This window comes from Podarcis liolepis (genome assembly GCF_965112155.1).
Source record: "Podarcis liolepis genome assembly, chromosome: 10".
In the NCBI taxonomy this organism is placed as follows: domain Eukaryota; kingdom Metazoa; phylum Chordata; class Lepidosauria; order Squamata; family Lacertidae; genus Podarcis; species Podarcis liolepis.
This window is the reverse complement of record NC_139562.1, coordinates 31,000,439-31,016,550: the sequence shown is the minus strand read 5'-3', so window position 1 is coordinate 31,016,550 and position 16,112 is coordinate 31,000,439. Positions and strand designations below refer to the sequence as shown.

General features: G+C 43.0%; 1 protein-coding gene and 1 long non-coding RNA gene across 2 annotated transcripts in view; one reads left to right on the top strand and one right to left on the bottom strand.

Moving 5' to 3' along the window:
• The window catches only part of FAM83F (family with sequence similarity 83 member F), a 28,520-nt gene extending 12,955 nt beyond the window's left edge, over positions 1–15,565 (bottom strand). The window contains exons 1-3 of the mRNA XM_083462477.1: positions 12,264–15,565; positions 2,401–2,568; positions 217–338 (exon numbers count right to left, since the gene is read on the bottom strand). Of these exons, the coding sequence (XP_083318603.1) occupies positions 217–338; positions 2,401–2,568; positions 12,264–12,809 (836 nt within the window). The 5' untranslated portion in view covers positions 12,810–15,565. The remainder of the gene's footprint in view (positions 1–216; positions 339–2,400; positions 2,569–12,263) is intronic.
• LOC310687423 lies at positions 6,944–12,932 on the top strand. Its single transcript, XR_014516419.1, has 3 exons — positions 6,944–9,741; positions 10,108–11,411; positions 11,638–12,932. It is a non-coding gene; the product is annotated as an uncharacterized lncRNA (long non-coding RNA).
• Positions 15,566–16,112: the final 547 nt, after the last annotated feature.

The window sequence follows — 16,112 nt, the reverse complement described above, 5'->3', positions numbered from 1 at the left end:
CAATCTTGTGCATTTCTACTTAGAAACATAGGCAACATGAGAACAATTCTGGGCTAGATGAACCAAAGGTCTGACTTCATGTGTGAAACTAGGAACAAATGATTAAGCTAAGTTACAAAACGATTAGGACACGTTTTGTGTCCCAGTTATCAGAGGGAAAGTTACACGCGTAGCTATATATGTAAAAGGAACGCCCACCCTGAATTAGCAACTGACCTATATGATCCAGTAAGAACTTTTTCACCATCCACCATCAGGAAGCGTGTAGCCAAGTTGCCTTGGATCTTCCCTGATGGCATGTAGAACCCAGCTCCAGTCACACAACGCACACGGATATTCTGACAGAAAGAAAAAGCACAGTATTATTAGTATTATTATTATATAGTACCCTTCATCTGAAGATCACAGAGCAGTTCACAACACACAAAGACAAAATGAGAACCCAAAATATATAATAAAATTAAAATAAACCAATAACCTCCCCTCCCACAAACACATGTAAAAGGTCATAGAATGTTAATCAGCCAAAGGCCTGGTTACAGATAAATGTTTTTGCCTGGAGCCTAAAGATATTTTATGAAGTCACATTCCACAACAAGGGAGCCACTGCAGAAAAAGCCTGTTCATGTGTTGCCACTCTCTGCTCTTTGTGGAGGAGCCACACAAAGAAGGGACTCAGATGATGATTTCAGGGTCTGGGTAGGTTCATATGCCGAGAGCTGCCCCTTGGAGTGTTTTGGTCCTGAGCCCTTTAAGGTTTTATAGATCAAAACCAGCACTTTGAATTGGGCCCAGAAACTAATTGGCAGCCAGTGCAATTGGGCCAGGATTGGTATAATATGCTCAAACAATCTTGCCAAACAGTGAACAACCTGGCTGCCAAATTCTGCACCAGCTGAAGTTTCTTAACCGTCTTCAGAAAGAAAGAAAGAAAGGTAAACTTATTTGAGCCTTGAAAAGTAGTTGTCTGGTGAAGAATGAGAACCTTCATGATTAGGAACACCCTAATTTAGGGAAGGTTCTTTGTACCTGAAAAAAAGTGGTGATGATTATCAACAATAATAATTTCCATAGTATGCTGAATATAAAAAGTGCTTGACAGTTCTTACTTCATTCCTCTGAACAGCTCTGCAAAAGTAGACAATGGACAGTCAAATGTAACAGTTGGGGGGGAACAGAGGATCAGAGACCATGCATTGCAAAAGGCTGACCAGATCTATAAAGGTGAAAGTCTGTGAACAAATATGCTATTCAGTCTTAGAAGAAAGCAAGAGCACCTCTTCATGCAATAAAACTTGTGGGAATCTACAGAGAATGTTTAAACTGAAGAAAGAAAGAATCCGCACCCCTTTTTTTTGCAGAGAGAATGAAGCAAATACCAGAGCATTACAGAGCACTGCAGCTAAGGCAGCAATGCTGAGGAAAATTATTCAGAAGCAAGGGCCAGTGATAATAAATCCTGATGCACATATGGACCTCCATCTTTCTTTTCATACAAAATTGCTGGGAACCACACTCTGCCATCATCTAGCAATGTTCCCAGTGCTATTCTGAAACAATTTTAGAAGCAACTGGCAGCTGCTGCTGAGTATAGAAGCTTGCCTTTCTTTCATGTTAAAAAGGAAAGGAAAAGGTGGAAAGGCTGCCTCATAAAGTGGTACTCCACTATCTGAAAACGTTGCAACCTTTGCTCGAGTCCCATTAAGATTACAGCAATTCACCCTGCGTCTTCACTGGAGGACAAAGGTTCCAGCGAAGGTGGAGAAGTGACTTTTGCTCAACCCTGCTTACAATGTAAGTCACGTAACAATTTTATAATAATTTTAATGGGTGACCATACAATAAATCACTGACTGATTCCATAATAAATAATAATAATTCATGAACAACAAGATGTACATAAAGTCATGAAATGTGAAACAACCACACAAAAAGATTGCTCATTAATAGTTCCTCATCATCATGGAAAAGTGACACGTGGGGAAGTACAGGCTTCTGTCCTGGGCCCGTTGTTATTGAGCATCTTTATAAATGACTCGGATGAAGGAATTGAAGGGATGCTCATCCAATTTGCCGATGACACCAAACTGGGAGGGATGGCTAATTCCACAGAAGGCAGAATTGGGATTCAATATGACCTTAACAGTTGGAGAAACTAATAATGAATCCCAATAGTGACAAATGCAAGGTTTTACACTTAAGACAGGAAGAACCAACTGCACAAAGAGAAGATGGAGGGGACATCTGGCTAGGTGATCAGTGGCAACAGAAGGTGAAGAAAGAATCAAGTCCTCTATCAATACAATAATTCTTCAAACTACTCAAAATTTATATTAAAACTGTGCTTTGATACCTCTCAGCTAGGATTCTCATTAATCACAGTGCACATCATCAGCTCACCCGGATATAGAAATCACTCAGCTCCATGCCTTTGCACATTTCCAGGAAAAATTTAGAGCCTTCTTCGTCCAAGATTATATAAACGGGGATCCGACGCTTGTATGATGCATCTACGATATCCCGGAAGATGTCCCTGTCAGTGAACTGGTCCATGACTACTGCAATGATCTGGCCATGAACAGAAAGAGAACAAGCAGTTATTTTAAAAAGCAATACTGCAATAAGGCAGAGATTTCTGTCCTTATGCCACCAGGGCTTATCACATACACCCATGACACGCTACACGCTATGAAAAACATATGCTTCAACATATTCAGGAGTACATTATTTGACAGCGTGGTTTTTACAGCCTGAACAGACAAGCAAGCTTGTTAGTTCTTGTTCAGAGCCACCCTAGGGTTTTCATTGAGTGTTCCATGTTGAGTAGTGCCTGAAAAACACTATTTGCTCTCATCTAAACTGCATGACCTGACTTCTCACAATGATTTGACCAGTTTTCTAGAAGTGACGTAACCACCCACTCCCAAAAACCCAATCTAGTATTCATCCACCTGATAGGAATCATAGTCAACCCCCAATGCAGGATTTAATCAAAATATCCCCCCCCCCTTTTAACAGTCCTCACCCTCTCAATGAGGTGGAATGTTACAATTGATCATTTTAGCAGTTAATGGTAATAATGAGCTCCACCAATGCAGGTGTTCATAACTGAGTGGTAGAGCACATGCTTGGGCATGTAGAAGATCCCAAGTTCAATTTCTAGGATTAGGTAGTATGTAATGCAAAAGAACTTGGACTGAGAGCCACTACTCATCAAAGCAAACAATACTGGGCTAGATGGACAGATAGTCTGAACTTCCTGTGGAGGCCTCAAAAATGAATACCACTGGTTCCATATTGCAGTGGAAAGAGATTTTAAAGTATGCCCCCCCCCCAGGGTTTTTAAATTGCTTCTTTCCTATCTTTGGATAGTGATACGTAACATTAAGAGGATTCTTATACAAGTGTGCATAGGTCCCGTGGAATTCAGTGTGACTTATACCCAAGTGTAGTGCACATGAGCTCACTTGTTTTTCAGACAGACCACACTATTTTTGGATTAGTAATACTTATTTGAATGAGCATCTATTTTGCTATATTGGCCCATCCTTAATATCTAAAATACATTGTTCAGGTTTGTGTTACAAAAACTGTTTGAACTCAAATACTAGCAACACTACTTATTAGTCCTGCTTTGGGGCAGATTGCCATTAGCTGCGTTCTCCTTCTAAATTAGAGGCATTTTCTTTGGAAGTCTTGCCTGTGCAAATCTTGCAGGGCTGCCAATCCTGATGGAGGTCAACTGGGTTTCAGAAAGGTTGGAACTTGTTAAATACTCCCCTTAATGAAGACAGGACTATACAAGCAGACTAGAGGGCCAGCAAGAACAAGTGAGAAACAGGGAGGTGCTCTACAGACCTAGAGGCCAATCTGCACTGCTACATACATTACCTGTTGAGGAAATGCATTACCTTGGAACTTGGAAGCGTCATAGAGCCCAGACACTGCTTATTAAATAGGATCCCTCTTTCTTTGCTCTGGGGGTTTTGATGTACCCTGCATCACTGGATTCTTACAACAAAGGCCACCACCTCTTTTTATGTATTTGGGCGTAGGACTGAGAAACAATGTACTATTCTGCATCCATAGCTAAATTACTTAGCCTTTCTAGATTATGTGCAACTCTAACTAGAGCTTGGTGGTGGAACAGCACACATTTTGTAAAGGTGATGCCTCTCATAAGAGGTATAATAGAATCAGTATGTTTAACAGGATGGCAGATAATCTGGAAGATAAATCAACAAAAGCAAATGGAGGAAGACAAATTTCAAATGAAAATAATCCAACACTCCCTCTCTCAGCTTCCTCTTCACTGCAGAACTGTACCCTTCTGCAGCATGTTAGCACTATATCAGAGGGAATGGAATCCCAATTCTCCAAAACATTATTTTGAAGGTTATCTGAATGGAGGTCTCTGTCTCACCTGCCTGACTTTTTGTGGTGAGTTTAAGGCAGCAGGTAAAAACAAGGCTTTCTTTTAGGATATTCAGATGTTATGGTATTCCTTAACATACCTCAATTCCCAAAAACAGCTCAGATTAAAAATTACTTGCATATGCCTACAAGTGTAGACCAAGTTATTTTATCTCCACAAACTCTGTGATGTAACATTTGTACTTAAGATAATCATAGGACTGTATTCCAACAATGCAAAACAGACTACTGTCCTATCCTCTCCAACCCCTCCCCGCTTCCTCAAAATCAGCTCAAGGGGGTTGGTGAAACTCTGTATGCCCTTGCACAGAACTGGCTACAACCCATTGAGGTAGAAGAGATTCACAAGTTATCTAGCATAACCCCCTGCCAATGAAGGAAATTCAATGCTACAACACCTCTGTTTAAAATTCCCTAACGAGGGAGAGAACACCTCTCTCTATGGCAATCTGTTCCACTAAAGGGCAGCTCAAACTGTTAAGGAAGTTCTTCCTAATGTTGAGTTAAAATTCCCTTGTAATTTGAACCTGCTGGCTCCTACCCTCTGGAGCAACAGAAAATGAATTTGAAGAAAGCTACCATATCACCTCTTAATTATCTCTTCTCCAGGCTAAACACACCCAACTCCTCCAAACTTTCCTCATAGGACTCGCGCTTTAACACAGATAATGGCAGCGAACATCTCAACGCTTCTATAGGAGTAAAGAAGAGCCTTAGGATGTGGTAACATGAGCAGTTATTACAAAAGCTGATTGCTCTCTTAAACGCTGGGAGGAGCGCAGAAAGAGGAAATGCCATAGTACTCCTGCATCAGCACAACTGGATGCCTTCATCTGCCCCAGCTGTAACAAAACAGGTCTCTTCTGTATTAGTCTCTACAGCCAGAGCAGGCGCTGTAACTCTCCAACAGCTTGACCTCACTTCTGAAGGCGCACTCTTCCATTGTCTCACGAGACAGACAGATGCCAATCTAATAAGAAAGCCGATTACTCTCTTAAACGCAACCACCTTCAGACTTCTGGGTGGAGAGTTTCCCGTTTTTTAAAGCCAGCAAAAAATATTGACATTATTAAAATGAACACACTGTAAACCAGTGTATCAGTGGCTGAAATATACAGTCTTGCAAAGCATTGCTATGGCTCAAGCAAGAATGATTACTCCAGTGGTAGATATTATATAGCACTGGGAGAGCAGGCGGTAGAAAGAGACAGAAACAATATGGGGATGGAAAGAGGGCTTGGTTTTCAAATGACAGGGTATATTCAGAGGAAAATATTAAGCCCCATTTCCAACAGAAGGCAAATTGAGAAGAGTTGGAAAAATTATAGAGTTGAAGGAAGGATGCAGCCTTTCCTGGTATCCAAGTTGACTCTAGGCAATTCCCCAATGCTTTGCAAGTACTTCACTAAGACTGTAATCTACAAATCATCCATTCTTAAAGCCATGAAAAATTTAGCTGCACCTGACATTCATGTAACATACATGTATACATCCTATACATTTTTTCGCCACTGGTCTGCTTCCCAGGAGACTTGTGTAGCCAAAAGGTCATGCATCAGATGAGCAGACCTGAGACTGAAAAATCTGAAGAGGAAACCTTTGAGTATACTGAGAGTTAATGTGTTCCATTTTAAAATTCCATAGCATCTATATAAAAACTCTTACTAAAGCCAACAATAAAACAGCATTCACAGAAGGTGGAAACAGACTCAGACATAATATTCCAGTCTCCATCCAGTGATCGCAGGTGGGGTTTACTTATGATAACACATGAGTCTTTAAGGCCTCCCCTAAAACCTGAAGTATAGCTGCCCACTGCAGTTCTACTGAAAGGGAGTTCCAAAGGCACGCAGCCAGTGCAGAAAAGGCAGAGCCAGCCCAAGACATTTTGGCACCTGAAGCAAATCACAAAGTGGTTCCACCTCCTCTCAGTCAGGGAAAAAGGAGTAAGTGAAGTTCTACATCAGGAACAAGGATGGAAGAAGACCAGCAGCACCTCCTATTGACCAACAGGCCACTGTAGAGGCAGCATGGGGGGGGGGGGCGCTACTGAACAGATGACAGATCCAACCAGCAGCTGGAACGGGCAATTGGAGGCTATGCCTGCTGCCCCTGTGGATGCAGCTGCCTGAGGTGGTCGCCTCACATTGCCTCATGGGTGGGCCAGCCCTGAAAAAGGCCCTATCTCTTGTGAATGCCCACCTCACAGACCTCGAAAGCAGACACACCAAGAAATCCTCTGATTAAGATCTCAATGTGCAGTGTATATGTATATATGTATCTATGGCTACAAAGCAGATTTTTAAGATGCAATGGCAGAGTTCAATGAAGGGAAATATGTCAGTGGTAAAGTACATGATTTGCATGTATGAGGTCCCACCTTCAACTCCTGGCACTTCTGGGTTGGGGAGGGAAAGTTTCTGGTCTCAAACCCTGGAGAGCTACTACCAATCAGTGCAGAGGAAACTGAGCCAGATAGACCACTTACGTGACATGGTAAGGCATCTCGAGTGGCAAGAGATACACAGAGGCTTCACTGAGCACCCGTTTAATAACACTAAACTTCATCAGTGCACAGTTAATGGAAAAGAACTCATTCCATGAACTTTACTTTGCATTTACTGGCTTCTGAAAATTTCTGAGGCGTACTGTTTATTTTTGCATTAGCTGCAATAAATGAATTTCCATTCAGAGCGGAACTCAGTCTCAATTATAAGATCAGAGAAGGTCCCTGGAAGCATGCAGGGTCCTAGGGAAAGGCAAAGTAACTCCACTCTCCTGGCCCATGAGAAACCAAAGTATGTCTGGCACAGCCTACAATGACCCCAGTCCACTGTATGGACCCAGCAGAGACAAGCAAGAGTTAAAAGCACCTCACTTGTCTAAACAAGTATGGAACAATACTCTCAGGTCCTGACAATGAAAGCTCTCTGGAAATGCCTCCAACAACACTTGAGAAGGAAGCCAGGAAAATTGAATAAGGATCAAAATAATCAGGAGGCAGAGAGAAAGGTACTAAGAATTCCCAGCCCTGTTCTCCCTGTCATGTTCCAAGAGTGAGGAGGGGGCAGGGCTAAGCCGGCTTTGGGTTTGTTAGATCCTGAGACTGTCTTACTGCTGCCACTCAATGGCACCAGGCCTCATCACACACCAGCCAGGAGCTGGTGCATCAATTGGGTCCCGACCCCACCCTCTGCCATGGCCACAATGAGCAGCACGACTGCAGATGCAATGGTGGTCCCACCACTTTGGCCTTAGTTAATTAGTTAATAATACACTGTAGTCATGATCATAGTATATCCATTGCCAGGTTTGTACAAATTTAGATCCTGACATGGGTAACCAGCATGTTTTCTCTAATGACCTTTCAGGTTTGGATTAAATGGGCAATGATATTAATTAGCACCAGGCTTGTCCTTGCTTAAACCACTACAGTATCATCAAGTCTTTAGGAACAAAGGGATATCATAGGATATTGTGTCATGGAAATCCTGTAAACTATGTTGCTTAACGAGTTATTCTACAGAAACAGTTCCCTTTCATATCATAGCTGATATGAAACCATACAGAGGTGATAAAACCTTTCCCTGGCTACTGGGCTGTCAACTGAGGTCCTTTCTCATCAGTCCCACTACTAAAAGAGATGACACTAGGTAATGAACTCCTTTTGAACAATCTGTTAAAGACATGACACAGGCATTGGTCTCTATATTGTACTTATAAAATTCCTTAATAATGTCTCTTTTGGGGCCCAGAGTCAAAAGTTATGGTGGGAATCCAGTTGGGACATACAGAAGTTTGTAGTCTCAAACTCAATAGCCCTCTTTCAGGTTGGTACATGGTTAGTACCTTACTCAATGACAGCTCTCCTTTGTGCACCCAGGTACATATTCATAGTGTTGGAGGGGCTGCTGTGCAGTTGGCACATATAAGCACATGTGGGCTGGCTGATTTTTGGAATAAGGTGTTTGCTGAGATCTCTTTGATAACTAAACAAATTATTGCTCCATCTTTCCACCTGGCACTTTTGAACCTGTGTATGGAAACAGCAGGATTTGAAAAGCAAATAAGTTATCTCTTAAGCCTGGGGCTCCACTGCCAAATACTGTAAGACCTCCAGTCTTACCCATTTGGATTGTTGGTACTCGAAGGTTTGGCAAATTGCCCTCCCTGACATCAGCTAAAAGTATCTAAAGGCTGGAGGTTGAATGACTGCAAAAGTATAGCTCATCTAAGACTTTATAGAACCTTTACTCTCAATAATGATGGAGCTCACAGGTGAATAATACTTTCATTTGAACATATTTCTAAAGGGAATCTTTTCTCCTTTTTGAAGATAGGAACAACATGTGCCTGCCTCCAGTCTGCAGGGACCTTACCAATTCTCCAAGAATTCTCAAAGACAAAAGCTCTGAGATTACACCTGCAAGCTCCTTTAGTACCTTTGGGTACAGCCCATCAGGCCCTGGAGATTTGAATTCCTTTAAAGTACTTAGGTGTTTCCTTACCACCTCTTTTCCTATCTTGGGCTGCAACTCTCTCCTTCCATTGCTTATTGTGTTATGGAATTAGATTAATGGAATGGAATTATATTAAATTGAGTCCATTAATTTCAGTGGGTCTACTCTGAATATGGCTTGGCTACCAACCAATTAAAACAAGATTACACATCCAAGGGTGGATACAATAGTAATTTTCATGTACTGTACATACACTTGCATATTGGATCACACCTTTAAAATTCATATGAATTAATTAATCTAGAACTCTATACTAACAATTGTGTAATTAGAATAGAATACTTACTACACAATCCTGACAGTCTCCAGGAAAAGGATGTCTGAGGTGTTACTATTCTGTCTTATGTGAAGCTGAGTAAGCAATGCATGCTCAGTATTTAGGCCTAAGACTGCTATCCACAAAACACATACATCAGAGTACTCATACTTTTATGGAATACAGTTTAATTTTAACTATATGAGTAGCACAAATGTAGTGTAGTGGTTAGAATATTGGGTTAGCTCAGTGGTAGACCTCTGCCTTGCATACAAAACATCCCAGGTTCAATCTCTGGCATCTCCAGGTAGGGCTGGAAGGACTCCTGCCTGAAATCTTGGCAGAGGAGCTGCCAGTGAGTATAGACAATACTGTACAGGCTAAATGGTCCAATGGTTCTGACTTGGTATAAGGCAGCTTCCTATGTTCCTAGTATCAAGAAGGTCAGGACTTGAATGCCTGCTCAGACTCATCAATGTCAACGGGTGACCCTGGGCCAGTGCAATCCACTCATGTGTTTAGAATAAAAAGGTAAAGGTAAAGGGACCCCTGACCATTAGGTCCAGTCGTGGCCAACTCTGGGGTTGCGGCGCTCATCTCGCTTTTTTGGCCAAGGGAGCCGGCGTACAGCTTCCGGGTCATGTGGCCAGCATGACTAAGCCGCTTCTGGCGAATCAGAGCAACGCACGGAAACGCCGTTTACCTTCCCGCTGGAGCGGTACCTATTTATCTACTTGCACTTGGATGTGCTTTTGAACTGCTAGGTTGGCAGGAGCAGGGACCGAGCAACGGGAGCTCACCCCGTTGCGGGGATTCGAACTGCCGACCTTCTGATTGGCAAGTCCTAGGCTCTGTGGTTTAACCCACAGCGCCACCCCGCCCCTGTGTTTAGAATAGAATTGTAATAAATAGAAGGACCTTGGAGATCAGAAAGTTCAATTCCTTGCTTAATGAAGGAATATTGCAACTACTGTACAGTATCTCTGACAGAATGCAGTAGTCTCTACTCAGGTGTCTCTAGGGAAGGAAGTATGTGTTATCGTATTCAACAGCATCTACTGAAGTAAGTGTGCACAGGGTTGCCGACTTACTCTCTCAGTCTAGTGGAGTTCATGGGATTCTTGTGAGAGTATCAGGTGGTGGGGAGAACCACATATGACACTTTGAACAACAACAACAACACCACTACAAATGTAGTAGAAATAATAAGTTCATTTGTGGTATTTTAACGCCGTACAAGTCAAAACAGAATCTAGAGCCTTCAAATGAAGTCATAATGATTAAAATTGGCTCCTCTAAGTACCAGTTATTATAATTTTAGGAAGTTCTTAAACATACTATAAGCAAATTGTCTAGGAATATTTACTTCTGAGTAATTTGCAGGGTGCCCTTAAAGTTGGTAGTTGCCCTCTATTAAAGAGGACGTTTCAGCCAGTTTTCCTGTCTAGAACCTATTTTATATTTCACACTTCCTCAGACTGTCTTTTACTTCAGTGCTCTTCAAAACTTCCAGGATTTTCCCTATATAAAAAAATGCCTTTTATGACCAATGTCTTATGACTTAGTCTGCTCATGGCTAGGCCTATTTACAAGAAAATAAAGTCCACTAAACTCAGTTTATTTACCCTAAGTGTGTCTAAGACTGTGGCCCAATAGAAGACTAACAAGTAAGTATGCAGTCCTTGACATACATGCACCACAATCCTAAAACACAGAGAAAGCAGTGGAGATATGTGTGAGTAGCTGCTGGATTTTATATTTTCAATTTTTTTCACCCAATATTTGTTTCTTTTTCCCAGCAGTCCTTGGTGTATTGGCTGGTGTATCATTTACTCGAAATAATCCAGTTTCTCCCCCAAAGAATCCTGGGAGCTATATTTTACCCCTCACAGAGCTACACTTCACAGCACCCATAAACTACAGTTCCCAGGATTCTTTGCAGGAAAGCTATGACTGTGTGATAGTCTGATAGTCAAGAGTGTTTTAAATGTATGGTGAGGATGTGAGGACTTAGAAGACCTAATATCAAGTCTCTACGCAGCCAGGAGCACTGAATAATCTTCAACCACTCGCCACTTCTAGGCCCACCCTAACAAAGTGTTGTGAGGTATTAAGGAAATGGGGAAAACCCATTAGAGGAAGTAAGGGATAAAAGTGCCATAAAACAAAGTAAGCAGGAAGGGCACAACAATGGCTGGTTAGTACTTAAAATAATAATAAAAAAAAATTCCTTCCAGTAGCACCTTAAAGACCAACTAAGTTAGTTCTTGGTATGAGCTTTCGTGTGCATGCACACTTCTTCAGATACACACGAAAGCTCATACCAAGAACTAACTTAGTTGGTCTTTAAGGTGCTACTGGAAGGATTTTTTTTTTTTTTTTTTGACTATGGCAGACCAACACGGCTACCTATCTACTACTGGTTAGTACTTGTACACCTGTAATTCATTTCAACGTGACCTGAAGAGGAGAGCACAACAGATTGTAGATTTATGATTATCAAGTGCCCTTCCTCTGAAGAGGGCATGTGATTGCAGCATATATTCTGCAGGAGAAATCCACATTGCATAATGGAGGAACTTCTTGGATGAAAAACTCAAAATACAGGACACTACAAAACCATGTTGGGGCTTGTCCTGTGGAGTTGGGTCGTTCCATAATAAGACATATCTATGAGGTCCCTTGGGCTGCGTTGCCTTGCAGGGGCTTGGACCAGACGACCCTCAGGGTTCCTTCCAACTCTACAATTCTATGAGAAAGGCAACCCTTTAAAATAAACTAAAAAGTTGCCTGTTAGCAGAAGAAAGGCGCAAGTGCTTGTTTGTTACGGAAGGAGAAGCGGCCTTGGGCCCTGAGGAGCTGAAAACGAACGTTGCCCTAAGTAAGAAGTTTCCTCTTGACGCCTCAGTCCCCTTTCACCTAAAAACACTCAGACGTGACGCGGCCCCCTTAATCCGCGCTTCTAAAGGCACGAAGCAGGCGGCTGTCGAGGCCTCCGAAGAGGCGCGCCTTCCCCTCGCGGCCTCCGAGGGTCTCCCAGGCGAGATACCCACCTTCTGCGCCTGCTGGATCATTTCGCGCGCCACTTGCTTGACGTGAGGCGCGTTGTCTTCCTTGCGCGGGTGCGTATACAGCCCGAGGCGGCTGACTCCCCGGTAGAAAGTGTTGGTCCAGCCCATGTCCAGCGGTGGGATCTCGGTGTCGGACCTCTCGGGCCAGTAAGCCAAGGACAGGGGCTTCCCCGAAGGGCCGACCACCGGCTTGCCCCCCTCGAGGTGGGCATCGTAGGCGCGCCAACCGCCCCGCAAGGCCTGCAGCTCCCGGCTGGAGAGGAAGTCTCGCAGCTGGTCCTTCTTCAGGCGCTCCTTGTACGCCTTCTCCCCCTTGGCCAGCAGGACTTCCAGCGCCCTCCGCTGCTCCTCGCTGTAGTAGTAGCGCGGGTGGTGCTCGCTGACCCGCTCGTTCACGTGAGCGTCGTCCAGGCACAGCAGCTGAGAGTCCGCCATTCTCCCGCCGCCCCGCCGCCGCAGCCACGGCTCCTTCAACTGCCGAGCTGCCAACGACACCTGGAGTCCGGCGAGGAGGGGAGGAGCCGGCATGTCCCGCCTCGCCTCACCTGGGCCGGCGCTCGCCTCCAGCAACGCGCTGCGCGGGAGCTGCGAAGTCAGCAAAGGGCCGCGGGTTGAGGCGCGCGTCTCCTGCTCCGCGTGGGAAGACCCAAAAAGGGAAGGAGAAGCCAAGCGCGCCCCGCTGCGCTCCAGGGCTTTTTTTAGCCTGACTTCGCCCCTTCTGACTTCTTATTTTGGCCAAGACTAGAGGGACGCTGACATCCACACACCACCCAAATTTAATTCATATATTCAATTGTTATCTGGCCTGTTACTTTTACTGCTCTCTTAAAGGATTTTCTTGTAATGTGAAGTTGTACTTTATTTTTGTACGTGTTCTGTGTTAAGCCAATTTAGGAGAGCTCTGTCCTAAGAGGTGGGGTGGGTAGGTGGGTGGGTGTGTTATGCATGAAAGCAGTTCATATTTTTTTATTTACTTGTCGACCCGAGAGTGTTTTTAACCTGCTTGCCAGCCAGAAAGGCACCCAGAGCAACTGGCATACAATCCGTTAAACAAAGACAGTCCCTTCCTGCAGGGTTAGTGCAGTCAAAAGGACACAGCACGAAAGAAAAAAAGGATGTGGAGGGGAGAAAAGCAAATCCAGGGCCCAACTTAAATTCTTTTTGCCGGTGATATTCTGGCGTTTGCTTTAGTCTGCAATCCTGTACCCACCTACCCAAGAGTAAGTCCCAATCATTTGAAGTAATTTGTGAGTAGACATGTGTAGAAGCGTATCTTTATTTTATTATTTATTTATTTATTTATTTATTACATTTCTATAGTGCCCTTCATCCGAAGATCACAGGGCGGTTTAAAATATAAAAACACAAAAATACATACCGTAACAACAAATGAAAACAATAACGCCTCCTATATAATTACTATTTATTACACTTTTCTTGTTTATGATTCCATCCTTTAATGACTTCTTTAAAGAAATGCGTAACAGCAGAAACTACTATTAAAAGTACTCCAGTCCAATAGATCAATGTCTGCCCTGTTATTTTTATGGCAGCCATTCTATAGGATTCTCTATGTAAGTCTCACTGCAGTTACAAGGGAACAATTTGGTCACTTGTGTCAATAGTACCGCCTGGTACAGCAGTGCCATGCATGTATTGCTGTGTGGGAGAGCTCAGTTCCTGATGGATTGCACTCTGCCCCCCCCAAGTGCTCTGTGATTTTTAATGGCACTACAGTTGCTAGAAGTGGGAGGAATTGCCCTCTATGGGTGGGTAAAAGGTATTCTATCTTTATCTTACAGTGTAAAATGCTCTGATGGGATAGTATCATGTCAGACTGGAGTCTGAGCTGAACTGCTCATTGCATGTGTTGGACAAGTAATATTTCTTGGGAAAAGATGATGAAAAATTGAGAGAGGAAAATAGCAAACATTTTGGCTTGCAGGATTTATTTGTTTTATTTTTAACAACCTAGATGGCTGGGCTGTCTGACAGGCTGCTCAGTAGAGAGGAAAAATCGAGAGGTAGATGAATTGCATGGCAAAGGTTGGTAAGGCGGCAAATGTGCTTGATAAATCAATTTATAGTACAGATTTGTACTTTGTCAAATATGTTTGCTGTGGCACTAGTGCATCAGTGTGCTTATTTGCAGTGTGCATTCATTGTACACTTAGGCCATCTCTTAACAGTCTACTTTTATGGCAAGATCGCTAGAGTGCATCACTTTGTATGTCTGCCTTTTAAAAGAAAATAGATGTGACTGTACCAATACAAAAGGGAAATTCCAAATTTAACCATGCTGGATTGGACCTACAGGGTGGGGGGGGGGCATGCATTTAAACAGCTTTTGCTTCTACTAAAGCCAGTGAGATCAATATCTTGTTCCTTACTTTTGTGCTCCAGGCCTTTAAAACTGCTGCTTTTAACTGTTCTTATGGTTCTAGTTTCTTTTATACTGTCCAATAAGAAACAAACATTTGTGTTGTCATCTACTTGAAATATAATGTATTGTGGTGTTGGATGGGGTGTTAGATGAGGGGTGGTACCTCTGGTGGGGGACATACTGTGCTCCAGGGGTCCACCTTTGTCCACCCTCCACTCAGCTCTCACCTGTGGCTCCTAGAAGCTGTACACGTGCGACAGTGGCCACACCCCAGGAAACAGCTTTGACTTGCCAGCTAAACCAGGTGAGGGTAGCCAATGAATCTTCAAACCCTTGGTGACTTAGGGGCTTCCATACAACAGAAATCTCATTTTTCCAATAATTAAACCAAGGCAGACTCATTGTTTAACTCATTGTTAAAATGCATTTCCCCCTTTCCCATTTGTGACGGAAATATATTTTGTTTGGATTGTGAATACATTGTGGAATGTAGTTGCACAAGTATCAGGTCACTGGTTGGCTAATGCCTGCTCTGTCACTAGTGATGAACTATGCAACTCTTCCTGTCTCCAAGTCTAATGACATTTTGTGAGTTATATAGTCTATTTCCTATGTTTTCCTGTTAAATTTTAGAGGATGACTGCTGTACCATTGCCTAAACCAGAGAAGCTACCCTTCAATACACCATGATTTCCCCGTGCTTAGTTTTATAGGCCTTTTCCTCCTCCCCTTTTCTAGCATTTCAACACACTCTGCTTCTTGCTCCCTACATTGCACCTCACCCTGTAATATAGGATTGCTGGACTGTCCATAAAGGCCATAAAGATGCCACAGAAGCATGTTTTAAATGAGTCATCTGGTTAAGCCCTAATAATTTAAAACAAAAATAAATGGAGATCAACCAAAATGGCAGCCTTCTGACTGAGTAACAATACTAATTTAACTATTTTGTTGTTTGAAGTTCACAGAAACCTTGAGCTTCTGTCTTCCATACAGGTGTGCTTCACCGCCTGCACGTAATTAGACCCAGTGACTTAAGAGGGATTGTTCACATAAATTAATTGTATGCAAATAATGAGACAGAAGGCCAAAACCTGTCCTGTTCCCACTTCTTGTAAAAGTATTCCCATTAAGCTTCAGATGTGTGGCAGCTTGAACATATATTAAAGCTGCATTGGACTGTCTAGTCCAGTATTATATGTCTGGTTTGAGACAGGTGTTTTCCCCAGCCCTGGTACTCCAACCAGAGTTGCCGGGGATTGAAACGGAAACCGTCTGCATGTGCAGCATGTGCTTCCCTACTGAGCTGTGGATGATTGGAAGCCTGTCTCTGATCCCCAATTTCCCCATGAGCCATACTGTACAGGACTACAGTCTCAAAGAGGCTTACAAGAAAAAAATACAGGGCATACAAAATTTGCAACATACGGTAGTTCAAAATATCAGGA